This window comes from Copadichromis virginalis, linkage group LG12 (genome assembly GCF_057382275.1).
Source record: "Copadichromis virginalis isolate Kocher_CV1m ecotype Utaka linkage group LG12, C_Virginalis_male_GT1.1, whole genome shotgun sequence".
NCBI lineage: Eukaryota > Metazoa > Chordata > Actinopteri > Cichliformes > Cichlidae > Copadichromis > Copadichromis virginalis.
In genome coordinates, this window is record NC_140629.1 from 26,747,211 (window position 1) to 26,774,949 (window position 27,739).

The window sequence follows — 27,739 nt, forward strand, 5'->3', positions numbered from 1 at the left end:
TTTGCTTTCTGCTCTGGGATTCTCACTGTCTTCCAGAATAAAGCTGAAAATAAATGGAAAAGGATTTTAAAAATCTGGATGAAAGAGCAACTTCAAAGCCCCATCTGAGACCTGTTTAACTCATCTTTATTTAGTCTGTTGCAGAGGTAATGTGAGGATTTGAATGTGGTTGTAAATAGAGCATTGCTCCGACGCCATTCTTAAGCTGCACAAGTAGGTGGAGGCCAGGGCCACATTTGCACAAGCAAACCAAAAACTCCTATTAAGAGTGTGACTGCTTAAAAAAAAAGGTAGAGTCTATTGGTTCTTTTCTAGAATACACTATCTCAAAATGAATATCTGTACTGCTCCTTTAGAAATGCCCAAAGCCTGAGGTGTTGAAATAGAATCAATCTCCAGAAATCCCACGCTTGGTCACTGTACTGCCCAAAGGACCAGTTTATCATCCTGAGTGTGCTGAGATAGTTATGGAGAAGACTGAAACACCCACAAAAAAATCAGCCAGGGGAAACTGTCAGGCTTTAAAGTAGCGACAGTTCTTTAAAACATTTTTCATCCACATTTCCTTTTTCAAATCGCTCTTCTGTCTCTTTTATCATCTGTGTCTGCCTGTATATCCATACACGCACTTGCTGCAGATCCATGCACGGTCGCACATGTTCACGTGCACGCTCGGAGCAGATGATGAAGGATGATGGCTGAGGCAGGGACAGAGCCAGTCTCTGATCTCTCCTGTAACCGCGGCAACAGAGCTCCTATTGATCCTCTGGAAGAAAGGCCAAGCGTTAGCTTCCATGCGCACACAAGTGCACACATGCACGCGTTCAGTAGAAATACACCTCGACACACACGCACATGTGGAATTAAATCAAACTTTTTAATTTTTACTTGAACTTTAGACTGTTTCGGAAAGAAAATCATCTCAGTCTTCTTAAATATTAAATATATTAAACGTCCGATTGTGGATGACTCAGTCCACAGGCTCCCAGCTTGAGCTGTTTTGGTTAATCGCATGTTTGAATTCACTGGCTACAAGCAGGAAAATATATCTGTCAAAGTGGTGAATGCAAAAAAAAAACAAACTACAATAAGATGTGTTTAGGAGTCAGTTGTTCCTCAAAATCATTACTGTGTACAATCTTCTGTCTTGGTTTGCAGGTCCGACATCGCTGGTGTGAACTTGTGGTCAAACACGCGTACGCTCAGGCTTACGGAGATGTGGAGCACTTTCTGATTCATGACCAAGTAAATACGCACAGCTGTGAAGCCTTTATCTGATTCAACCTGAGAAAAATTAAACTAAATAAACAGTTTTTTGTGTATGTGTGCTCCAGGCCATGGGTGTGTATCTGTACGGGGAGCTGATGGTTCAGGAGGACCCTGAGCAGCAGGCTCTGGCGCGTCACTGCCTCTCACTAGTCCAGGGAGAGATGGACCAATCGGCACGCAGAGTGGTGGAGGAGATGGTCCTATAACAGCAGAGGTGATGTCTTATTTTCAGTTCTTCATTCCAAATGCTGTCAAACATATTGGCTTTTATTTTTATGAATGCTGTTGTTCTGAGATAAAGTATGTAATAAATTTAACCTGACTGAAAACTTTCCGACAGCATAATTAGTTTTCCTTTTTCATCTTCTTTTTTTGCTCTCATTATTGCATAATTGGTTTCTCCTCAACTCAGAGGAATTCTGGTTTAATCGTAATTTTAGTGGCTTTCACTGGCACAGAATGGTGGGAATTCTCCAAACAAGCCAAATAAGAAATATAAACTATATTTGCTTAGGTTTATAAAATAAGATTACAAGTTACCCGCTCAGGGATTTGGTGGCTTTTTATTTGGAGCTCAGACTGCAACAGGATGCTTTAATAGCTTGGTGAGTTGCTTGAACCATACACGGGAAAAAGAACCAGTAATCAATACTTTGTTATCTTTTGAAGTTTTAAAATATTTCTCGGCTACAAAGCCACTATCTTTATCTCATAGTTGACCTTCTAGCCTGAAATGGAGTCTGTAAAAGAAAGCTTTGTATTGAATTGATCCTGATTCCATCTACCCCAGCGGACAGTCCGCACTTGAGTCACTTGGCTACTTTTACTGCACATTCCTTCCTGAGCTTATTGAGTGTGTATGCACATGTGTGTTTGTACACTTAGAATGGGGCCTTTTCCGTGGTTTCACAGCAGCGCCGTCAGGATGTGTTTGTCAGAGAAGGAATTTGGGAATGTGTTCCTCAAACAAATGAGAGGGAAGACAGAAAAAAAGAGAGAGAGGGGGAACGGGTCAGTGAGCATTTTCTGATGGGCTCAGGATGGTCTCTACTCGATGTGGAGGCATTTTCATACTGTTGACCCTGAAATTCCTCCTGCGTGTACGTGTGTGTGTGTATGCAGAACCACAACTGTCAACCACTGGGCTTTTGGATGACTCCGTACAGTGAGGGGTGCATTGGTCTGACTCTAAATGAAGGAGAGAGGAAAAAATGGTTTAGTGAGAGAAAGAAGGAAGAGAAGGAGCAGAAGAGAGGACAGGGCTCTTTGAAGCTGCTGATCTTTTCATAACAGTCCTGTTATTACTGACATTAATAATGAATAATGAGACGAGGCAATTAAGTGGATCTAGGGTTGACAGTTGAAGTAAAGCAACCCAACTATTCTTCAAAATATTATTAGAGTGCTGTAGTATGTTATGAATAGTGTTATAAAATCTTATTAACTTTCAAGCGAAATACCCTGAGATTATAGCTTTACTTTTAAAAGTGCAAATAACTGAACTGAATTGAAGTTATGGCCACAAGGACACAAGATATTATTTTGCTACTGTTTTTAAAAGGCATGAAAAGCTGGATCGTGAAAAAGTAATTCTTTGTGAAAATTTGTTCAATTTTTACTCAAAATAGCAGCTTATCTGTTTTAGCGAACTTGTCAGTGTTGTCAGGCTACAACTAATACTAGATGTTTTCTTAAAAACCGTATGGTCTGTGGTTGCTCCCATAGCTCGGTTGGCAAAGAACGAGACCCGTGTGTTGAAGCCAAGTCTTTACTCCTTGAGTCTAGACTAGCGATCCTTTTTCTCCATGGCATTTCCTCTCCAGCAAAGACATCAGAAGCCAGTCAGAAAACAGTCGATTTACTGGTCGATCTACGCCCTTAGCTTCACCTGGTCACGAACTGTGTGGGTAGTGACTGCAAGAATGAGATTGTGGATACAAGCGGTGGAAGTAAGCTTTCTCAGAAGGGTGCCTGCGTCCTCCCTAGGAAATAAGGTGAGGAGCTCAGTCCTTGGGGAGGGACTCCAAATTGAAGGAGCATCTAATTAGGTTGCATCTTGGGTGAGGTGCTCTGTCCTACCTGGAAAGAACCCCAGGGTAGACCCAGGACATGCTGAAGAGAGTATATCTCCTGCCTAGCTTGGGAATGCCTCGGTGTTCCCCTAGGACCGACCCCAGATGAGCAGCAGAAAGTGGAGGGAAGCAATAAGCAAATTAAAACAAAAAATATTAAATATAAATTAAATAGCTTGTTAAAAGCTTAAAAATCTCAACAATCTTCTAATTAGTGGGATTGCAATCCAATGGATTGAGAGAGATCCATTATAATTTTGGAGAAAAGTATAAACTAAGTGACCCATTTTAATACAGAAACAATAACCCCCCCCCCCCCACACACACACACACACACACACACACACACACACCTCGAGGGCCACTCACAGTTTTTACACCAAGTTGATGAGTTATGGTTTTGACTTCATAAGCTGTTTCTCTGGAGGTGGCCCTGAGGGAAGTTTTACACAACTGCTGCTTAACTGACACAGGTGTCAACAGGTGCTGATAGCTGACGAGCTAGGATCTATTTGGATTTCATCATCTGATTGGAAGATTTGAATCTCCTCTTGCTCTCATTCTGATTGGAGGACACGTCTGATAGTTTTTCTTTGCAAAAACTTCTCAGTCTGTGTCTCAGCCAAGCGACTGAATCTGATTATAGAGCCAACGTGATTATAGAGCCCCGCTTGGGATTGCACACATTTTCACCATATTTAAATAGTTTCATCCACAAAGACCTTACACTGACTGACAGGAAGCAGTAAGAAAACAGATATGCTCTAAAATGTGTGGGATTTTCAAAATAAAAGCCTTCAATTAGCAGTAGCAAGTCCATCCATCCACTTATCAAATTCAGGGTTAAAATAAAATCTTCCAGTTATGTTTTTTATTTATGTATTTATTTTATTTTATTGAGATTTCTAATCCATGTGTTTCAAAATAAAAACCCGAAACTCGAGTGTTCAAGTATGAAGCTGCTGATTTTTGGTGGCTTTTTATTTGTTCAGATTTGACATTTACTTTTAAGGCAAAATACAAACACTGCTAAACCCAGTCACATTTCTTTATGCCCCACCCTTTCATTCACACACATCAGGTAGCTTTGTTGCTACACTAAGTGTAAGGTCAGGGGAAGCGTCAGCAACCTCGGTCAACACAGGATGCATCACGAGGTGCTGCTAAACAGTTGTCCACATCATCCTGAGTGACTTACAGAACTACATCCTATTTTAAGCCATGACCGAGACGGGCTTTTATCTTCACACACGCACACACTCCGAGAAAGCTTTATGCATTTGCACCGGATGTGAAAGGCTTTCTCGACAAGTGCTTGGCATCTGGCTCAGTCCTGATAAATCTGTCTAACACACACGTACAACACGCACACGTCCAGCGCCTATCTGTCTGTACCCACCGATCTGTTTCGTCATCATTCAATCCCTCACGACACTCTGTGGGTTATTACTACAAGTGAGGAAGAAAAGAAACAATTGAAGAAGAAAACAAGCAGTTAGAGACAAATTTTCTAACTTTTATTGTTCCTTCCCATTGGACTGACCCAAACAAGCCTCCATAAACATCAGCGGATCACGCCGGTCAACTGAGCTAAGGTCCAGATCTCTAACCAATTAAAATGATGGATGAACAGACCTCCCCGCTGCTTTTTCATATCGCACTGTAGGGAGACGGATTTATGTTTTACTGCTCACTTTGTGTTCCAGCGTCGGCCTTTCTTAAGTAGAACAGTTCCTCCCTGTACCCTTTTACACCCTCGCGCAGACCACAGTACAGTGGGATTAGGCTGAGGCGGGCTGAGAGGGTTTTAACTGAAAACAACATGTCTGTCAAGGCTCACTCCCTGCTCTGTGTTCCTAAACCCAAAAAGCACAACCCTTAAAAAGAGAAGGGTGGTCTCTCCCTGTCTTTTTTTCAAGTTCTTTTCCCCCTCCCTGCTCACTCCCTCATTCTTTTCTTCCCCCTCCGGTACATGCCTCTGGAATCCCTCTTGATCCGCTTAATGAGGGGCATATCGCCGGGTTAGCCGAGCGTGGCGAATGGGAGACGAGGAGAGGGGTGACCAAGGAAATAGTACGAGAGAGAGAGAGAGCAAGGTTCTACAGGTCTGAAAGAGACAAACAAGCTGAAATCACACATATATATATATATATACATATATATATATATATATATATATACATATATATATATATATATATATATTAGTCTGAAGGCAGTTATAGGTTCACATTGGACTGGAGCTGGACTTGAGGATGTAACTAGAGAAAATAAGAGTGGAGCTCTTGTTCTTTCATGTCTGGGCTGTGAGGGTTCCTGGCGTGCTGATTTGTGACTTATGATAAAATCACATTGCCAGGGATTACCACACAGCCTTGACCCAGTCGGCTGCTATGGCAACCACAGCCCCTCCTATACACATACATAAACACACTCGTCCTCCAGAAACTTGTGGGGGGGGGAACAAAAAAACAAACAAAAGAAGACTTGATTATCTGAGTGTGTGATTGTGTTTGAGGAGCTGGTGATTTGGAGGAGAAGAAGGGAAAAAAAGGGGGAAAGTGTGATGAAGGAGCTCATCACTGCAGCTGTTTTGTAAGAGCGCGTACACGTCGGACAGGTTTTTGTATCCTCTCTCCAGCCAGACACAGAGCTTAGCTGATTGGTGAACAGTGATTGATTCCCTCTTTGTTCACAGTGGCTAAGTTCTGCACCTGAGGAGAGCATGACCCAGACAGGGAGACAAAGAGGAGACGACAAATGGGTGTGGGAGGAAGAGAGAAGAAAAATGTGCCACAAAGTTTTTACAGTGGCGGTTACGTGCGTGTGTGGACAGTTGGGCCTAATTTTCCTACTTCAATTATCAAATGTGTGTTTATACAACACTCCCTTCCCCTTCTCTGTTTTAAGCCGTTTTCCCGCTCATTGCTTGATTGTTCTGCATCTTTTTGCACCTTTTTAAAATTATTTTAATTTGTTTAAAATCTCATTTCACTTTTCTTTTTCCCCTTATCTCACTGCTTTTGCTCTCAATAGCTCTCCTCTTGCATGTCTGGAAAAGCTTTCCACTGAGACGACCTCGCTCAGAAGAATTAAACACGCAAGCACCCCCTTCGCAAATTCAAAACACTGCGCAGGATTACTAATGAGCGCCACGTTTCGCTCTCCTGCTTCGCCTGTTGTTCTTTCTCCTCCTTTCATCTTTCCCTCCCTGCTCCGTACTTCCACCCCTCTGCTTCTATCTCCTTTTAGTTGCGTAGTAGAAGAGATAATCCTGCAGATGATGCCAGTTGCACGCTTTATAGTTCTAGAGAAGGTGAGAGTATCTCAGGAGAGAAAGTGTACTTGAGGTACTAATGAGGTCTGGGAAGACCCAAACTCTGCTTAATGGTGCCGACAGATATTTCATCAGTCCTTAAGCAACGGCTACCATCATCAGGCTCATCACCATCGATGCTGCGTTAACTACACCCTCAGCATATTCGAGTACTATATAATACAAGGCAATAATATGATTGAAATCAAGACTTTGGACTCAAAAAAGTGGCACAGAATTGATGGATGAAATGAACAGATGTAAAATAAACTATTAATAGGCCATTGTGAGACACTGACTTAATACTTCCTGCAGGCTATAGGTGAAAAAAATGAATTTAAGCCTTTCTAATAACCCTCAGAGCCTTTTTTAAAAGTCTCCACTCAAGGTGTGACGATCAGGTGACCATAAAACTTTAGACATTTGATACATTTGAAGACGTGCTTTCACCTGAAGCACGGTTTCATGTTTCAAGTTTTCCCGTGTGAACATACTGCATAGAAACCTGTTTGGAATTAGCGTGTAACATGGGTTTTAGATTTGGCGTCTTGCTTTGTAAACATTTTTTTGTAAACATTCTGTGAATTGCGTTGCCCAAACTCAAAAGCGGGGCTTGATACCGCTCTCATAACTGCCTGCTTGATAGGAAGCCAGCAGCCAAAGCTGAACTCAGCACAGGCCTGAAAAGGGAGCGTGAGGATAGGCTGCGAAATCCTCTAAAGCTGAGTCATTCATTTTGTTTATTTACTCTGCTATAAACTGACTTTTCGGTTTTACAGGGGATTATATGAGAGAGACGGTTTCTTGGCTAGGTGCAGTTGCTTCCTGGAGTCTCCGTCGGCCGCTGAGCACCCGCAGTGACACCCTGCTGATATGCCGCCGGCGTCGTTCTCATTCTTTATATTAGGCATAAGTTAACCATGCTGCTGGCTGTGGCTTCATATCGAGTGGCATCAGTGTGAAGTCAAATAACTGTTCATTTAACTTATCAGTCATGTTGGGGTAAAGCTGGGTAACTTCTTTTAAAAAGGTTGACAGGGCCATCATAAAATCCCTTTTTCAAAAATGATCCTTTAAGAAGTTTAAGTGCCTCAGGTTTAAAACCTAAAATCACGTTGGCAGCCAAAAGTGCTGTCTGGGCATCCCAGGCTGATATGTATTGATTTTTGATCTAATCTCAGCCCGAGGAAGCAGAGATACAGAGACCCATAAAGCAGACCGATTCTCACACATTTCCACGCTGTGGAGAGAAAACAAGACCGAGGCCTCAAAGATGGAAACGCTGATAGTGATTTCAAGGTCTTTCCAATATTTTAGGTCTCCCCTTCTCTGTATTGAGTTCCTCCAGTAGATTTAATGTGGCGATATACACGTCTTATTGTTTTGTCTGAGATGGGAGAAACAAAAAAGCTGTGATCCTGCGAAACCCCCACTGATAACATGAAAAACAGGAATTCTTAGCTGGGTTACACACGCTTTGTTTCAAGCATCATGGGGAGTGCTGAGAGAAGGTTTTCTTTCCAAGTTCCTTAGACTGAGAGAAGGTTCCTGAATTAGTCAAGATAAGCTATACAAAAACAATGCACGCACGGTATGAAGCTTATCATGGACGACTATATTTTCCTTTGCAACTTCTTCCAACGGAATGATCAGTAAAACTCAGTCCTACTTCACATAACACAAAAAATAGTTATTTTGAACGGGTTATACAACAATATGTGAACAAAACGCATCTCAGAAAAATGAATTCCACAAAATGAAGTGCGCCCATCAGCTGTGCAGCTGGGCTATGTGCAGAGAGTGAATCTGACTTTATAGTTTAACTTGCAGTATAACCTCTGATCAGATGTGGGTGTAGTGTGTGCCAGAGTCCACTTTTTATCCAGCTAATTGTAATGCAAATCTATACTATTCTGGACCAACGGCTCCCTGATCAAAACAGTGACAGATGGTTGAAAATGTATTTTAAAACCGGTCAGTCTTTTTGGAATGGAAGCCGTGAGGAGGCATTACAGCGCTCTATATTAACAACGAGAAAATGGCGGCTAAACGAGGATAGATGTGTGAATTAGAAATGAGGGCCATGTGGAGCCTGCCATTTTTAGACCTATATTTAGGGCCTGTTAAAAGAATAATGACCATCAAAGGCCTGTAAAAGAGAGGAATTGCCATCAGAGCCCGTATCCAAAAGGTGATTTATTACACTCTAATGGGAAGGAAATGGTCCTCTGCACATCAAAGGACAAAGCAACATTGTATAAAGAGACCGAAAATAAACTTATTCGCCCCACAACGCCCACATTTTCTTCTCCTCATGCATGTGAAACTCGACTGATCGGCTGTTGAACATCGAGTGTATTTCAGGGAGTTGAAGCATTGAATTCCATTTCAAAGGATAAGCAGTTTGAACCAAGTACAGATGCTCATCGCAAGCAGGGAGTGGAATGTGGATTTGATGGGTTTAAAATTTCTATTTTTATGATCAGACTCTCGAAGTACCCTTGTAGTTTTTTTCTTTGAATGTCAAAAAAGTACACTTAATTTGTGCCAGCTCCCACCATCTATCGGTGGCCTCGCTGACACTTGTTAAGTTTCAACCATGCGAGCCGCAACGTTCAACAGCTGGGGAAATCCAACAGTGTCAGCTGTACGGTTTTTCTCGTGGGTTTAGCAAAGTGGGTGGAACGCTGCTCGACATGCTACCTGAGTTGGAATTGCTTTTTGCCTCATTACAAAGGGAAAAAACAATGCTCGTAGCCAGCACTTGATGAGAGATGGAGTGAGAACGAGAGATCTGGGCTTGGATTTCTGTGCCTACTGAGCTGATAATCAGTCCTACAGAATCACTGGCTCAGTTCAGCAGGAACAGGAATCCAGTCCACTCACCACCAGAGCAGAACCAAACGGACGTCACATGAAAGATATGAGTTATGGAACAGTTTTGGGGGTTTAGAAATACGATCGATCCATGGCGGGACGGCAGCTTCCACACAGCAGGGGCGCTGGAGTCAGATTAAATGCATTGTATTTTTTTAAGAGAATACTCTACATCGTTTTATTAACAGGTGAAGAAATATTTGGGAGCAAATGTATTTAAAAAAAAAACATCTGTGTGATAGGCCTGGGACTTCTTGGTAAACCTGGCTGCAGAAAGATATTGGTTAACACTTTAAATGTACTGTTGTCGTTGTTTTTGTTGAATATTTTGGATTTTGAACTTGGTGACATTGAGAGCAAATGGAAAAATGTCTTTTTAGGATATAAAAATGTGTTTTATTTAATCGAAATATTTTCTACTTGTATGTCCTGCATCTTAGCCAATGACACCTGCATTGGATTCCTTAGACTAGACTAAAACCTGCATTGTGTGTTTGTCTTCACACCACATAGATAACCCGTTAGAGCATTGTAAGCATCTACCAAATGTTCTGTAAGGCTCCTGTGTGAACATATTCTTCATTTTCTTCCAGGTTGCTGACTACAGACAGGAGGGACAGGAGTTTGGCTGCAGAATAACTCAGCAGTGTGAAAACCAGAGGGTTGTATTCATGCTCTGCAACTAAGACCAACTGGCAAAGTTTGGAGCACAGCAGTTCTGTTCATTCAAGTCTAAGGAATAGCTGGTATGTGCTAGATATGTGCACAATTAGTCAGCCGGAGGCTTGAATGCTGGTATACTTGCTGGTCAGCTGAAGTAATTATTCATATTTTATTAACCCTCTGAGGACTGAGTCATCAAAGGTGTTAATCCCGATCCCCTCATATAAAAAAAGAAACAGATATTTGTGTAAAATAAGACACAATGTGTGATGGGTCTGTATAGAGTCTCTATTGTCTTTATTCCATGATTGCCAAGACAGCCACTTTGTTAGGTTCACCCATTCAACTGCTTCTAAAAGCAGATTTCTGATCAGCCAATCATATGACAGCAACTCAATGCATTTATGCATCTTTGGAAGTGGCGTGCTTTTTAGAACTAATTGCAACTTGGATCTCAGAGGGTTAATGTACAATGCCAGTGACTGGAAATTGTTAACCAGTAAAATGGAAAGTTCTGCACATTTTAATATATTTGGTTAATGAATAAATTGATTAACAGCTTTAGATGACTCAGTTACACACAAAATATTTGTACGGACAACGTTTAACCTCATCCGTCAAATTTGGCTCAATTTTTGACTGTTTGCTGATTTCCCACCAGTCAGTTAATCCAATTTCATTCTCCTATTTAAATGTAGGAAAAAAAGTGAATTGAAAAGTGAATTGTAACCCATAACTATACAATCTGTTCATTATGAGATGTTGTATTGTTGGTGTGGAAAGAGAAAATAGAAAAGAAATAATGTAATTATGTAAAAAACAAAACAAAACATATTTCAAGGAAAAGTCACTGCATGTTCATCCAAGCTGAGCTGCTGTTAGTGTCTGTTTGTGTAGGTGTGTGTGTAAGTGTGAGTCTGTTTAGTCTAAAGTCACGATTCGGTTCTTTGGAGTTTAGACTGGAAATTCTTTGAGGTGAGTAATGTTTTTCGAGTTTTTTCGGGTTTTTTTCCTGTATTGAAACAGGCAACTCTCAGGGCATTTCTACATGTGCTGCTCTGCAGATACTAACGGCAAACCTGTTTGTGTATAATTGATTTTTTTGTATTTGCTGTTTATGTTAAAATAAAATGATGTTTTGTTAAAAATCCGTGTACAGCTTTTGTTTTAGAGACAAAACAGAGAAAAGCTGAAGATTAGTCAGGCACTCGTGGATGTTACACTGATTTTATATGTAAATTACATATCCGAGACACTTATTACAGCCGGGCAGACTCCATACCACCTGGAGGAGAAATGTTGCGGCAGAGCTACAGGAGATGGGCTACACCTGGAGGGAAGCTCAGCGTGGAGGGAACTTGATGTGGTCTTATGTCCCACTATGACATGCAGAGGATAAGAAGGCGAGGAGACTTATAATAAGGTGTTTCATAACAAGTGCATTTAATTGATTAATATGAGGATGTATATCTTTTGTTTCACAAATCCAGAGCATAAAAATAACAAAAAACAGCGCAGCACTAATGTTCTGCTAATACTTAATGGTTCAATGACATTTTTAAGCGCACAAATTCCAGAAATCACTAATTTTTCATTAATGAAAGAAGCCAAAAATTAATTATTCTACAAACTATACATGCATAGTTTGCATAAATACATGCACATGTATTTGTTTACATTCTATCCAACTCCAGCAGTCAGCTAGTAGTAACAGTAAGTGTAATCTAAAAGCACCGTTTGCTTCCAGTTTTAAATCAAATGTGACCTAGACCTTGAGCTTTACAAACAATAAAGCTATTTACATACAGTACAAGTACATACAGAAATATCTGCATGAGTGACATTAATCATTTACATTTATCATACACTCAGCACTGTTGGAGCATGTTTTTCAAGCCAGAAACAGTAATTACACGACGATAACTGGCGTTTGGCTTTCCTCCCCACAAACCTACGTCTTACAGTCGGCATGTGTAGCATGAAGGATTTATATTGTGAGGCAATTATGAGAGTGGGAGGACTCTGACACGTCGTACGAGCTGCTGCTGCTATGCAGCGTGATCTGTCACGCAGAGTGTCCTTGTGGGCCTCGGCAGTTGTTTGTTGTGTGCGTATGTCTGTGACCTGGCTCCGTTGTTTTGACACAGTCCTGTCACCGCTCCACGGTATATCAACAAGAGAGCATGGCTATTTGTTATTCTGCAAACGAGCTAAAAGCCCAGGGATGAGCTCACAGTTGCGTGGTTTTGTACAATTTGGTATGTAATTGTGCGTGTGTGCCTATTGCTCACTCTGAATGCATTTGCGTTATCGTCTTTTGAAGTTCCTTGATCCTTAGATGAACTGTGTCTCTTGATAAACAGCATCCTTCGTTTAGTCTGAGCTCCAGTGAGCTGAGAACACATGCTGCTTCATCAAGCAGACCAGACTGATCCACCACCTGGACTGACACACACACACACACACACACACACACACACACACACACACACACACAAAACAGTTATTGCCGTGACTGGGCCAAAAATCATCACCAGAAAAACCAAATCTCGTCTCATGGGCATAATCATAAAGAAACCTGACTTCACGTTTATAATATGACACCAGATAATTCTTAATATTGGAACGTGTAGAAAAATCTTGTGTTTCCCACATTCACACGTAAGTTAAAGTACATGTTACATCATTAGATTTGATGCATATGAGACACATAAAAATGAAATACTAAAATAACTTTTTAGTTAAGCAAAGAAATGATAACGTACAAGTACTTCAAAATAAAGCCTCACGTCATGCTTGCTTATTTTAATCATGACAACAGCTACAGCAACCACTGCCATTTATACATTTTGACTTTGTTATAAGTTTTATTTTATATACAAGGTATAATATAAAAAATAGAAATACAATCATGTCAGTTTATTTTATCTCCAATTAACAAACCTAATTTTTAATATTCTTCCTTTACATGGACAGTGTTGCTGCCTAAGATGTTTTGGGGTTTAGATACGAAAATATGGAAAAAGATTATTCAAACTAAACAGCTTTTCACCTCATGGTTTTGAATACATTTCAAATACACACAGAAATGTACATATCACACCAATGATCTACCTGCCCATTACTGTGTATCCACCCTCTTATTGTGGAAAGCAGTAACAGGGTGGACGTTTTATTCTTAAATCAACCATTATTCCTCATGTGATGCACAACAGGCTAGCAAATGAAGACCATAAACATTATTTTTAACATGTTTATGAACCATGTGATTGGAATTACAAAAGAATATCTGTTTACACTGTAAATAAGGGTAACAGGGTGAACAGGTTATGCTTTAACGCATCTGTGAACCATTCTGAAACATGGGGGGGAAACGGTTGATGAAAGATTGATGTTTACTCTGGCTTTTATAGAGGATTTCCCTCCAAAACACTAATACAACTTACTGTAAGTCATGTAACTAGCAGACCAATAGAGGGGAGCTATCCAAAAAGACTGGTAAGAGTAACAGGACGGACGGACAAATGTGGGACAATTTATTTTATTTCAGACTTTAAACGTAAAAAAAAAATATATATATATATATATAAAAATGTATTAATAGGGGGAAAAACATCTAATGTAGAATATTACTATTAAGGCTGTACAACAGTAATGAACAAGTTTGTGTTTTTTAATGACTTATATTAGCAAATGAACTTGAACTTGAATGAACGGGGGTGTTTTAGGGTATTTGTGCTTAAAAAAAGAAAATAATTTTAAAAATAAATATTTTCTAAACATATAACTGTTTTCTAATAGTTAATAGTGTAAGGCAAGCTTTTGAAATAAGTATTTGCCAATTTTTATACAAAACGCACTCAGATCTGTGATCGGGATTGAAAGGCATTAAATACTAGGAATGATTCACATTCCCAAAGTGTTGGTATTGCTATTGGGAATTACATGTCACATTTCTCCAAACTTTACACTTTTAAAGCATAATAAAGATGACAGACTTCATATATGTTTTAGAGGCTTTAAAGACCTGCCACAGGATTGACTTTGTCAAAAAGAGAATCGAGAAATATTCTCAGATGGCTGCATCTGATCCATGTTTCAACCTGTCCAAATGTCCAAGAATAGATTAGAATAGAAAAGCACTTTACTGTCACTGTACATGTACAATGAAATTGTAGAAAAAAAGACCGGTGCAGGACACTGAACCCTCCAACCCAGTAGGTTATGCAAAGTGCTGGTGTACCTACTTTTTGTGTGTGTCTGTGTGAGTGAATGAGTTAAAGAAAGTCACATTTAAAAAACAGCTGTCAACATAAAATAGTTTCTATGGACCACCACCTTCTTTCAGACCAATCATTTGCACTCGTACTTATGTATCTGAGATGATCCAGTGTGTCAAAATGTTCACCCATCAGCTTGAATGGGTGGTGGGCTAAGACTGTGCTGGTGTAGCCAGTAATTCCTGGACCCTTCCACCTATCCCTGAGACCTAATTATCATTACTGCAATGACCTTGGACATGGACGTTGGGCCAGTTTGACACAGGAGCTTGCACGAGTTTGACTGGTCAACCTTCTGAAAACTAGCAGAGGGTGTGGAAGTAGTCTATAGGTGTCCCAAGGACACAACCTTGAGGAGAAAACTAGCCAGGTTTTAATTATGTATGTTTCCTGATTTAAATGGATTTCATTTGCAGAACATTCAGATCAAACCTTGCATACAGCATGAAAGGAGGGCCGAAATGATTAACATCTTTCTCTATAAAATGGACCCTTTGAAGCATTTCTTTGTCAGTAGCTTGTATCTAAGGTCCAGCATTTCAAGCATTATGCATACTGAGCTTTGCATTTAATAAGAACTGGATGGAACAATAATCTGAAAATGACAGAAGAGAAACAGTTTTCCTCACCGCCTGTAAAACCTCTGCCGAGCCACTTGGTGGTAGCTGGCAGAAAACGGCAACATTAACCAAAAGGCTGACAGTCAATGATGGAGCAAATGATTGCTGCTCAGGTTGTGGTGAAACCAGCGTGCCCAGTGACTGCAGGCGGTCGCTGGGAAGAGGATGAGCTGCGCCTGAGAAAAGAGTGCGTATGTGGTTCCAAGCTTCTTTGGCCCGTGCCTGGTGGGAAAGATGTTTAAAAAGAAAGGAAAGAAAGAAAGAAAGACAGAAAGAAAGAAAGTAAGAAAGAAAGAAAGAAAGAAAAAAAGAAAGAAAGAAAGAAAGAGAGCATGCTCAATTTCAACCAAGTCAGATTTAACGGGTCTTCTGGTGTCTTTCATGTAAAAAAATAAATGACAAACAGACTGCTAATTCAAAAATGAGACAACAAGAAAGCCTAGCAGAGAAGAACGTACAACTGTAGTAGAGGAGATGGTGGAGTCTCCAAGGGTTATGATGGGAGGCGGACAAGCAAGAGACAGAGAGGTAAAACTCAGGCAAAGCTGGCCCAGACACTCACTGAGAAATCAATACTACATCACCCTTTCCACCCAGCCCTCTCATCTATATCTCTCTCCCTCTCTTCACCACTGTCTCACTCCCTCCCTCTCAGTTAGGGGTCATCCATAATTAATTCATTAATGTGTTATTCCGTTTTTTGCCCCTCTGTATTGTTTCTTTTGCTTTCAACAACAACAGACCTGCAAATAACAGACTATCCCCGATGTTATGTTGCCGAGTTATGCTGAAGCACTTAGCTGCCGCAGTGTTGGTAAAAGAAGAGAAATAGTTGGAACAAACTGGTTTTCAAACAAAGTCTATTTAAGAAGATCCCCAGTTGCCTTCTTAGTTTATAATGACGGGGCAGAAATATCTGCATCGATCAGTTCAACACTTACTAAGCAATTATTTAAGTGGAAAATTTTGGATTTCATATAACTAGATTAAAATGATTTATGCAAAAAACAAACAAACTCACCAGCTGTGAAGCTCTGTGGTGCCACCTCTTGGTGGGGTAGTGGTAGAATATCAACAGCCACAGAAAGGGATCACCATCTTCAGTCCCAGATGTGACCAGCAGCTGGACAGCCACCTGTACCCAGTGGGCACACTGAACCAGCAGGAACCAGGCCTCAAACACGTTGTGGTGCCCCCTGCAGGACATTAGGAGAAGCAGCATTTAACAGCAGAAGTAGAACCCTTCATGAACAGTGGGTATCATTGGGAAGTGATTTGTTACCGAAAAGACACTGTACCACATGAGAGAACATATATTATATGAACACATACCTCACAGGGTACAATTTCTTTTTAAAAAAATGAATAATTCAATAGCAAACACCATCAGTTATATTAAACCAACAGTTTGTAGGATTTAGGGGGAATTGTAGCTTAGAAGAAGTATAGGATTCACGATTATGTTTAAATTAGTGTATAATCACCTGTAAGTAGAAGTTTTTTTGGGGCAACCGTGGCTCAGGGGGTTGGGAATCGCATCTGTAACCGGAAGGTCGCCGGTTCGATCCCTGGGCTCTCTGTCCTGGTCGTTGTGTCCCTGGGCAAGACACTTTACCCTACCGCCTACTGGTGATGGCCAGAGGGGCCGATGGCGCGATATGGCAGCCTCGCTTCTGTCAGTCTGCCCCAGGGCAGCTGTGGCTACAACTGTAGCTTGCCTCCACCAGTGTATGAATGTGAGAGTGAATGAATAGTGGAATTGTAAAGCGCTTTGGGTGCCTTGAAAAGTGCTATATAAATCCAATCCATTATTATTATTATTTTTTTTTTTTTTTGTAAGCTAAAAAAAAAAACTCTTCCATCAAGTAGACCATGTTGTGCCAGCAATATGTCTACAGGAGCCCAAAGTGGACAGAGCACCAACTGGATATATATATAGAGAGAGCTTTCCTGTGTGGCTTAGCTTCACTCTTGGAAAGGGAGGAGCGACGGAAGAGTATTTAGTTGCTTGCAATCTGCAACCAAACTGCAAGATGCCAATAAATCCTACATGCTGGTCATTTATGCTTAAAAATTCATGACTGATTATGTCAACTATGTCAACATCTGTGGTCATGAAACCCTTCGAACGACTGGTGTTAGCCCACCTGAAAGACATTACAGGCCACCAGCTGGACCCTCTGCAGTTTGCCTACCGGGCAAACAGGTCGGTGGATGATGCAGTGAACATGGAGCTGCATTACATCCTGCAACACCTTGACCGCCCGGGAACTTATGCCAGGGTCCTGTTTGTGGACTTTAGTTCGGCTTTTAACACCATTGTGCCTGAACTTCTTTCCTCCAAACTCTCCCAGCTCAGCGTGTCACCAGCTACCTGTCAGTGGATCACCAGCTTCCTGACAGACAGAAAGCAACAAGTTTGGCTGGGGGAGATCACCTCTGAAACCCGGTCCCTCAGTATTGGTGCCCCTCAAGGATGTGTCCTCTCACCACTACTGTTCTCCCTCTACACTAACAACTGCACCTCCAAGAACTCAGCTGTCAAACTCCTAAAGTTTGCAGATGACACCACTGTCATTGGCCTCATTCAAGATGGTGATGAGTCTGCATACCGGCAAGAAGTTGAGCGGCTGGTACTCTGGTGCAGTCAGCACAATCTGGAGCTGAACACTGTAGAGATGACAGTGGACTTCAGGAGACATCCCTCAACTCTGCTCCCCCTCACCATATCAGACAGCCCTGTGTCGACTGTGAAGATCTTCAAGTTCCTGGGTACAACCATCTCCCAGGACCTGAAGTGGGAGACCAACATCAACTCCATCCTCAAAAAGACCCAGCAGAGGATGTACTTCCTGAGACAACTGGGGAAGTACAGTCTTCCACAGGAGCTGCTGATCCAGTTAAGGTAATTTGGGTGGTCTGGTTCAGTTTGTTAATAGCTTGGCACTTAATCTACAACTTAGTCTCAGTTTTTCCGAGGTATTTGTGTGAATATGTACAACTTTCCCCTCTACAAAGCCTTCCCCAAAGTCCTGGTGGAAAATACAACTGCTGACTGTCAGCCTAACAATTTATACCCAGGCTGCTTTCCAAACATTGAAAAAAAGTGGCCATAAAGAAGAGAAGATGGTTTGTTTGTTGTTGTTGTTGTTTTAAATACATGCTGTCAAACTGAGATGGCAACTGAGCAAAATTATACTAAAACAATCTGGTGTTCAGTGTAGAGCAGAAAAAAAACTCTGATAGCAGGCTGTCAACTGACTCATTAGGACTTTATGAATGAACCACAACTGAGTCCCTGCCATGGAAATTAGCACACCCCCATTGACAGGATCAATGGAAGATCAAAGCGACTTAAATGCAGATGATGCAGATCTAAGTCATTGTCTGATCTATTGATGAGCATCATAAACAACACCTCAAACTACTACATTTGTACAAAACTAGAAAACCTTCATTCAGCCATCACGATTCGTGATGGGCTCTGCGTAATTAGCAACAAGGTCTGATGTCCTTTGATGTCCAAACCAATCAGCTGATGGTTATGATCTTGAAAGGTATCAATATTCTCTGTATTTTCTCATCATTCGTAGACAAGTTCATATTGTAGGCAAGCTGCTTCTCGTTAGATTAATGTTTTATAAAAAATGAGAACCGTAAATCTAAAAGTAAAAAGAGAAAGAAGAAATATTGGCAAAGAAATTGAGATTTGGGCAGACAAAGTGGTACAACAGAGCGAACAGAGCTTCACAGCTGCAACAGCAAGAATGACTTCAAGTCAGAAGAGCGATAAGGATCTCGTTCTCAGATTTCCCTAATACCATCATTAGAGCTCTCCTCCTCATCTTCCCTCTCTCCACTTGGCTTCCAAATAGGAACAGCAGCAGCCCTCTGCAGGGCCTTGGCAGCTGCAACTTTGCTTGGAGCAACACAACACACTACTTTCCCACCGCTGGCTCCGAACAATGTTTTGGGAATTTTGCACTCAACTCCAGAATGAGGCGACAGTGGGGATAATGGGCCCTGTTAAAAACCGCAGCTGAAGGGCATCAAGTCATCCGTCTCCATCTCCACGACATCACCTAGTTGATGTTCTTTTAATCAGAAACCCCTATTCTCTTTTTTCATGAATCCCAGACTAAATAGTCTACTTTTCTCTGTTTCGTTATATCTTTTTTCTACTCTATCCACTTCTTCTCCACTCATTTTCCCACTCACTTGTATTCTCCACAGTTCTCTCTTTCCTAAGCTAATAGCCTCTAATGAATGCTTGGAGAAGCTACGCACTCCTCCAGGACCTCTGTACTGTGAGGCAAGGGAAAAATATCTGACTAACCACCCCCTCAACAAGAGCTAATGGAAATAAGAACACCGCACAGGCATTCAGTAGGGTGGTGGAAGCAGGCACACATTAACACATTCTCTCCGCGAGCCATTCTCACTCTAACCTGGTGCTTCTGCCGTCTCCCTCCTCTTCCTCCTCTGTCAGTCTCTGTAATGAGCTGCTCAGCCAGTTCAGGTGATTTCTCCAAGCCCCCTGAGGCATCTCTGCAAGAACAGATTCAGATTTAATGACATAATGATGGCTTGTTGCACAAATAATCGCTTCTTACAATCCACTGATCCAAAGCTAACTATTAAGTGAATCTTGAACTAACCATTCAAGAATAATGAAAAATAAGTTTATTATTATTATTAGAAAAGTTATATTACTGAAATATGTGTGTGGTAAATGTAGCACTACAATAACCCAAGAATCAAAATGTGACTCCAACATTTAATTCCCCATAACACCGCAAACTGCTGCAACCAGCAATTATATTAATTATTGATTCATCTGCCAGCTATTTTCTACATTTACGGGAAAATTATTTGGTCTATTGAAAGTCAAAATACAGCAAAAATGGCACAGCAGTTTCACTGAATCCAAAAAGAGATCTTCATAGATAAATTTATTCCCTTAGTTTGAAATAGACGGATAAGAGGACCAAAACCAATAAATATTTGTATACCTTTGACAGCCTCGTTTTAGATTTGTTAAATCTTTAAATCTTATCATATTACCAGAAAAAAAGCATGTTCACATATATTAAAATAGATAATATAATTATATTTAGCTAAGATAATAGTTAAGCTTTTTATTAGTAAAATACATAAACAATCCTCCAAATATCTTGCACATTTACACTCACTGGACACTCTGTTAGGTACACCTTGCTAGTGTTGAGCTGAGAACTGCCTTCATTCTCTGTGTTACAGATACAGCAAGGTGCTGCAAACATCGCTCAGAAATTTTGGTCCATATTGACATGATCGCATCACACAATAGCTGCAGATTTTTCGCTTCAAATCACAGATGGTTCTCTCCCTTTCTACCACATCCCACAGGTGTCACGGTTCGGATGTGTGGTAGACAGGGAGTGGACCCAGATGCAAGACTCCAGAGACCAAAAGTAATCTCACAAAGGGAGCTTTATTGCTGAGCTCTTTACAGAAACACAAAGAATCACAGGCCTGAGGTAAGGAAAGGAGCAGGAAGGTAACTAATAAATCTAAAGTCATCAATAACTAAAGTAGAGACACAGATAATACAAGAGGTATCCAACACAAGGATCAGAAAACAAAACTACTGAAATTACAAAAGTAAAAACTCGAGCTCACAACTCATGGAAACTAACAAAAGGTGCTCTACTGAATTGAGATTTGGTGACTGTGGAAGAGTACAGTGCACTCACAGTCATGTTTAAAAACAAAACAAAACAACCGTTCACATTACCCTACATTACCCTACATTACCCTGTTGGAAGCAGTCATCAGAAGATATCAAGACTCATTAGAGCAGGCAACATTTTTACAGACTTCTGTTATCTAATTTTGGTGAGCCTGTGTGAACTGTACCCTCAGTTTCCTTTTCTTAGCTGGCAGGAATAGGACCCAGTGTGGTCCTCTGTTGCTGTAGCTCATCTGCTTAAAGGTTTGATGTTTTGTGTGTTCACAGATACTTTGGTTGTAAGGAGTGGTTATTTCAGTTACTGTTACTTTCCTATCTGCTCAAAGCAGTCTGGCAATTATCCTCTGACTCCTGGCATCAACAGGCGTTTTCACCCAGAGAGTTGCTGCTCACTTGGTATTTTCTCTTTTTTGGACCAATCTCTGTAAACTCCGGAGATGGTTGTGTGGGAAAATCTCATTGGAACATTTTCTGAAATCCATATGACATCCAGAGTCCCTTAAATCAGCGGTCCCCAACCCCCGGACCGGTACCGGTCCGTGAGTCGTTTGGTACCGGGCCACGAGAGTTGAGGCTCGGGTGTGAAATTTATGGTTTTCAGGGTTTTTAATCGTTTTTTATTGTTATTTTTATCCTTAACTCTGTTTCCCTGAGTCTTTTCCCGTGTGTTATCAATAAATCTTCTTTTTTTTGGTACCGGTACTGGTTTTATTTTGTTGTATTTATCTGTGACACCTTAAAGGCCGGTCCATGAAAATATTGTCAGACATAAACCGGTCCATGGTGCAAAAAAGGTTGGGGACCGCTGCCCTAAATCACTTTTCTTCCCCATTCCGACGCTTGTTTTGAACTTCAACAGGTTGTTTTGACCATTTCTAACTGCATACCAATACCAAACAGCTGAACAGGTGTACCTGAAAAGTGGCCAATGAGTGTAATTTCAAAGCAGAAATGGCCCAACTGTGATTACTTTCTTGTGCTTTTCAGGATTCATTTTAACTGCTGTTAAAATAGTTTTTTCACATTGCATTGTAAAAAATAGATTTCCCACCGCAAACCAAATTTTTTCACAGAAACGCAGTCCAAATGACACCTGAGGTTGACAAACAAACTTGAATAAATATTTCAAATACTTGTCAGCGTGATCCAAGTTTTTTCCCAAGGCTGTGTTTTAACAATGCAATGCTAAAATGTAATTCGTGGCTTTTTCAGAGAGGGCACGAATCATAATAAATCCTCAAATCTTCTACTTTTCTCAGTACCATTTCTATTCAGTCCCTGGTGAAAAATTGCCCTTCACCACACACACACACACACACACGCACACGCACACACACGCACGCACATAGTAATAATTAACTCTGAGTTCTGGCTGGGCTCCAGCGTGTCCCTAAATGGCTCCATTCATGTAAATCATTCCTGCCTACAGGCCAGTCTGGGCACACACTGATAAGCTTACTGCTCCGTTTTGCTCCTGCACTCACCTACTGTGCATCTCTTTAATTGTAAAGATTCCCAAACACAAAAACTGTTAGCACAGTGATACACATCCAGCATAGATAATACTGATCCTTTTTGATAAGACAAATAAAAATGCTTTGTGTGTTTATGTATGATGACCCATATTTTCATTTGTTCATTTTTATAAAAAACAGGAAAACAGCTATCCCAATAACACAGGCACTGACACCTAAGCCTCCGTTTCTTTTCAAATCACCATTTTTCATGTCTGACATAAAAGGCTTCATAGTTATAAACTAACTACTATTGATTAGCAAGAACAAGACGCACAAAAGACCGTTCATTCTGCTGCAGGAAAACTGTTTACACAGTGATAAAGCGTAACTAATCACGGTCTTCTTCACAGTGATGGGTTTTGTGCATAGTGTCAGAGTGAAACATCCAAAAGCAGATGATGACGCACACAACATGTGTGTCTGCACACTGACCTGATGGCATCGTCAAGAGGGGAACCAGCAGACTTGAAGGCGACTGTGGGAAGAAGGCTTTCACAGATATGCTTGTCTGAAACAACACAAAGCACATTTTTACCTCAGCTTCATCAATGTAAATCACAGTTTCCTTCAACTCATGCATCAGTGTGCTCTGAAAGCCTGAAAAATGGCATTTTGAATGGGAGGCTGTGTAACAGTGATACAGTTGGTGCTAATGTGTAATGTAGCGTGTAATAGGTAGCGTTTTGTGCAGGGTGACTACAGCCATTAAAATCGAGGCCACTGTAAATGCACTATAGCACTGCCATCTAGTGGTTAATAGAGGTGAAAAGAAAGGAAACGCTCTACTCACAAAGCTGCATAGCAGATAATACATCATCCCTACATAGTAACACATCTGTTTTCTGGAATGGCTGACATGTAAGTGCCAGATTATTCCTTACAGTCCCACAAACTGTTTGGATGAATGCTCCCCAAACAGTGACAGAGAACATGTGTCAGCTGAGGGCTGAGAGTTTTAGCAAAAGTTGGAAAGTACACAGTGACACAGAAGTGTAAGAGCTCACAGTGGTTTCCACATTTATCTGTACAGAGTTATTACCTGCAAACTGATGATGTGAATTCATTGTCTATGATGCAGGGGTGTGAAATGTGCTGTGTTAGGTGTGAGCAGCAGGTTCCCAGCTGGAGTTCAAGTGATAATAAAGTGGAGGATTCATCAAGTAAGTGATTTTTCCTGCAGCTCTAGAGGTAATTGCTTGTCGACTGCTGTGTTTGTGTATAACCCTCAGGTTTAAAAGTACCCTTTCTTTAGTTTCCACGCTAGATAAGAATCACTGGAGAAAATCTGCTCGACACCTACAATCCTGTGAAAGAGAAAGTTTTCACAGGACTCCATACGGCCTGCTGAAAAACTGTGATTCAGTAGCTTGTAGAATCACCTTTAGCAGCAATAAGCTGAAGTGACCATTTTCTGTATGACTTTAACAGGCTCTCACATTGTCATGGAGAAATTTAGTTCTTTTTATGACAATGCTTTAACTGAGTGAAGTTTGTGGCAAATAATTTATGCAAAACTCTCTTAAGGTCCTGTCACAATTTGACTGGACTTTGAGCAGCACCTGGACTCTCTTCTTTTCCCTTCCATTGCAGATTTTCCGCTGTGACTGAGATCCCTGTCCTGTTGCAAGCCCATATCATCACCTCTCCATCACCGTACTTGGTATGAGGTTTTGTGCTGATCTGCTGTGTTTTGGGTTTTTTTTGTGCATTATGGCCAAATATCTCGATGTTGGTCTCAAATGTCCAAAGGACATTGTTGCAGTGTTGCAAGTGTTGTGGTTTGTTCAGATGCAACTTTGCGAATCCAAGCCTTTGTCAAAATGTTTTCAGAAACTAGAGATGAATAGACTGAAATAATCTATTAGTCAAATGACTGTTTGCAGTGCTGCAAGAAACAAACATGTATGCATTTATTGTAGCTGACCTGAGGCTTCAGCAGTGCCAGTTCCCTCAGGAAACACTTGGTAAAGGTTTGGACCAGAGTCTTAACAGACTCATTTCCTTCGGCTTGCTTAAGGATGGACCTGCAAAGTACACGTTCAGTAACAGCATATCACTGTAATATTCAGTAAGCACCAGAAATATATACTGACTTTCTACACAAACATAACATATTTCAGCCAGAACTCACCTAAAGATGTCATTTACAACCAAGAATATTGAGCAGTGCTGAGCACAAGCTTTAGGCTGAAACACAGAAACACACAAAAATTTAAATACTTCACAAATGCTAAAAAAATAAAAAAAATAAAAAATAAAAAACCCTACCAATCCAATCCATACAGAAATTACTGACAATAAATACCTGCTCCCATTAAACCACTTTGAATGTTTGTCCAGAATACTGACCAGAAGGTGTCACTGTTGAATCACCCAGAAACATTCTGCTTTTAAGCCTCAGTTATCCTTGTTCTCACTCTCTCCTCATTAAACACTCAGTTTACCACTCTGTCAGCCCTTCCTTCACGTACACACAAACACCCCCACACACAATTACTTTCTCATCTCCTCCTTAAATGCACTCATCATGTGTTTTGGATTTAACACATTCTTAAACGCCCCAGCACAAAAATTTAACAGCTGCACTGTTCATATTTTCTAGTCCCTAATTATCCTCCAACCCAACACCCATCTTATATAAGGACAAGCACTTCACTATGGGGGAGAAATGGCTTTATTCCTGCAAAATAATGTGCTAGTGGAATGATACAGAAGGGATGCAGATAGGAGTAAGCCTTTTAACTTATTTAATTTACACATAGCCAATTTAGAGCTACCACTTGTGTCAGTATTTAAAAAAAAATGTAGCTCACCGTTCACTGTTTGAATTAAAACACTAATAGGTTAGAACTTGATTATATAAATAGGGCGCTAAATTGCATTTCCACCAGTTTAGGCAGACTTTTAACCACACAAAGCGCCAAATTATGAGACCAATTACATTCACAGAAATAAACAGCACCGCCAAGTGTTTATGTGGTGTAATTACAACATCTTGTAACAAAGTGATTTTATTCTTAGTTTTATAACATGTGTGTTTCTTTTCTCTCCTCTCAGTTCAGAAGACACCATTAACCAGCCTGTTTGCACGGGTATGGAATTCCATAGAGTTTATGTATAACAGTGTACATCTGCATATTATGTGGGTTGCATGCCAACATGCATGCATGCATGTGAACTGTCATGGTTTCCGCCTTAGTAAAAACAGATGGGACTTTTTTAGCGTCTTCCTCCATACCTTACCACTAACACTTCAAGGAGGGTCAATTACAGCACACAACAAACATTCTGTTTTTGGCAGTCAGACCCAGGAAGTGAGTGTTTATTGTTATTGGGCCTGCGCTTCTCACTGGATCACATGGGGGTGGGACAAGCCGAAATGAGGAATGTAAGAGTAATTCCATGGTTCCCATTTTTGAATGTAGTCTAAACAAGTGAGCAAAAGAGTTGAGGAGAGACGCAATCCAGTGTGCTTTTATGTCTCACGTTATTTGTATCCCGACAGAATATTACACATTGTATACTCAACATGCACGAAACACGAATCTGAATGTATATATTTGTGTGTAAGGTGATGAAAATCAGAGATCGTACAGCTCTACCAAAAGTGGAGGCACACCTTGTAAAGTACAACCCCTTTAGCAAACAGACATTAACATATACATGAATAATCTGTCCAGGGGTTCCCAAACATACAAACATGCCATTGTAAATCCGGAGCAGAGAAATAAACAGGCAAAAATTACATCCCTTATATACAAAGTTAGTTCAACTGTTTATAAAACTTTCCATCAAAGCAGTCCCTGCAAACTAAAGAGGAAGAAGCAGGAATCTAACCCAGAAGTTAGCAGACACGCACATTTTTGTGCATGCAGTGTCAGTGCATGCAAACAAGCATGTCCCTATCTAAAACTGAGAACGTGTGCTTTGCTACCTTGTTATATACACAGCTCAAGTAGACCATCACTCTGTGAAAACAAGAGTGACACAACTGACAAACTTTATCCAAGTTAACTGGAGCAAGATGACAGGTCAAATTTTGTTTCCGTCTTGAGTTTCACTGACATTTATAACTTCCACTCGGAGTGCAATCAAAGGGCTAGGTAAATAGGATGCCATTCATAACGCGCACACAAGTATTTTATTGTTGTGTACAGATGTTTGGCACAAACAATGTGTAAAAAATGTCTGCTTTAGACACACATCCAGATTCGGGTTGGCACTGTTGTATCTAATTTCAGTGTTTTTCCACAGCTTTCTCGAATTGTCTTGTTTCAGTGACACACTTAATTATTATTGTTGTCCTTACATCTCACTGAGGCTTCACTAATTTGGCAAACAAGTTTTAAATGTGGGATAAAAAAAAAGCAGCCTCTGTTGCCCCTCCTCCCAAAAAAAAGAACACCACTCACTGCTTTTACTTTGTGAGCACTTTGCAGCAACGAGGACGTCATTTTCATCAACCAGTCATAACAATTTATAAATCAAAATCACCTCTGACTGGACATGATCTTAAGTTATATGAACTTAGGAGTGGCCAAGAACTCGAGCGACAGAGAGCTCCGTACTTACCCGGCACAGCAAAGGCTGTGTAGCACAGGCCAAATGATGTGAGATGGGGTTAAGAGCTTGCCAAATTATGTGAGACCCATGCAGCGCAAAGCCAACTGGTGTTAGCCGGGCAAGAACAGTCCATAAAGAGTCACCAAAAAAAGCAAAGGAATGTTTCCCAGAATTATGCATATTATAATCAGCAAAATTTTGCAGCAAGGCCTATATTAGAAGCAGCTAAAACTGCAGCTTAACACATAAGGAGTGTGCAATGATTTCTCATGCGAGCCCCTGTAATTCAGGGCAGATGAGTCAAAGTTTGTGCATAACAAACTAATTTAACAGCAGCAGTATATCACCAATATATGAATAAATGAGGCCAATTCATGCAGCAGTAAAACTGCAGAAAATCTCACAGTACAACAGGACAACATTCTGCACATTCTCTCCAACTCTGTCAACATAAAACAACAATATCCTTAGATACTCGTATTTCATCATAAGTTCGGCTCTTCAGATACAGCACGTATACTTTTTAAAAACTTTTTGGCACTTCTGTGACTGTCATGAACTACAATAGTATTGCCAAATTGTTGCTATAAAATGTAAATGATGGGGGAAAAAAGATGAGACTTGATCTATAGCCCAGCAGACTAGTCAACAATCGTGTCAGGTACGATTTAGATGTAACTGTTTCAAATGTATTTTAAATCAGCTCCTAATTTTCAAATGTTCAAAGTTTACAATATAACTGATTGTCTGGGTTTCAAACTCAGGCTTTGATAGAGAATCATGGGTATTTTTTGACGTTTTGTACACTGCAGAATTAAGGTAGAAAATAAC

At 40.6% G+C, this 27,739-nt stretch overlaps 2 protein-coding genes across 4 annotated transcripts in view; one reads left to right on the plus strand and one right to left on the minus strand.

The window, feature by feature from the left end:
* aopep (aminopeptidase O (putative)) overlaps positions 1 to 11,339 on the plus strand; it is a 90,660-nt gene extending 79,321 nt beyond the window's left edge. For both annotated transcript variants that reach the window (XM_085475706.1, XM_085475707.1), the window contains exons 16-18: positions 1,159 to 1,245; positions 1,335 to 1,483; positions 10,128 to 11,339. In XM_085475706.1, coding sequence (XP_085331832.1) covers positions 1,159 to 1,245; positions 1,335 to 1,475 — 228 coding nt within the window. In that variant the 3' untranslated portion in view covers positions 1,476 to 1,483; positions 10,128 to 11,339. The remainder of the gene's footprint in view (positions 1 to 1,158; positions 1,246 to 1,334; positions 1,484 to 10,127) is intronic.
* A 277-nt stretch (positions 11,340 to 11,616) lies between these two features.
* The window catches only part of fancc (FA complementation group C), a 34,050-nt gene continuing 17,927 nt past the window's right edge, over positions 11,617 to 27,739 (minus strand). For both annotated transcript variants that reach the window (XM_085475709.1, XM_085475710.1), the window contains 7 exons: positions 24,477 to 24,532; positions 24,270 to 24,369; positions 22,778 to 22,853; positions 19,546 to 19,645; positions 16,119 to 16,293; positions 15,107 to 15,319; positions 11,617 to 12,637 (listed from right to left, as the gene is read on the minus strand). In XM_085475709.1, coding sequence (XP_085331835.1) covers positions 12,485 to 12,637; positions 15,107 to 15,319; positions 16,119 to 16,293; positions 19,546 to 19,645; positions 22,778 to 22,853; positions 24,270 to 24,369; positions 24,477 to 24,532 — 873 coding nt within the window. In that variant the 3' untranslated portion in view covers positions 11,617 to 12,484. The remainder of the gene's footprint in view (positions 12,638 to 15,106; positions 15,320 to 16,118; positions 16,294 to 19,545; positions 19,646 to 22,777; positions 22,854 to 24,269; positions 24,370 to 24,476; positions 24,533 to 27,739) is intronic.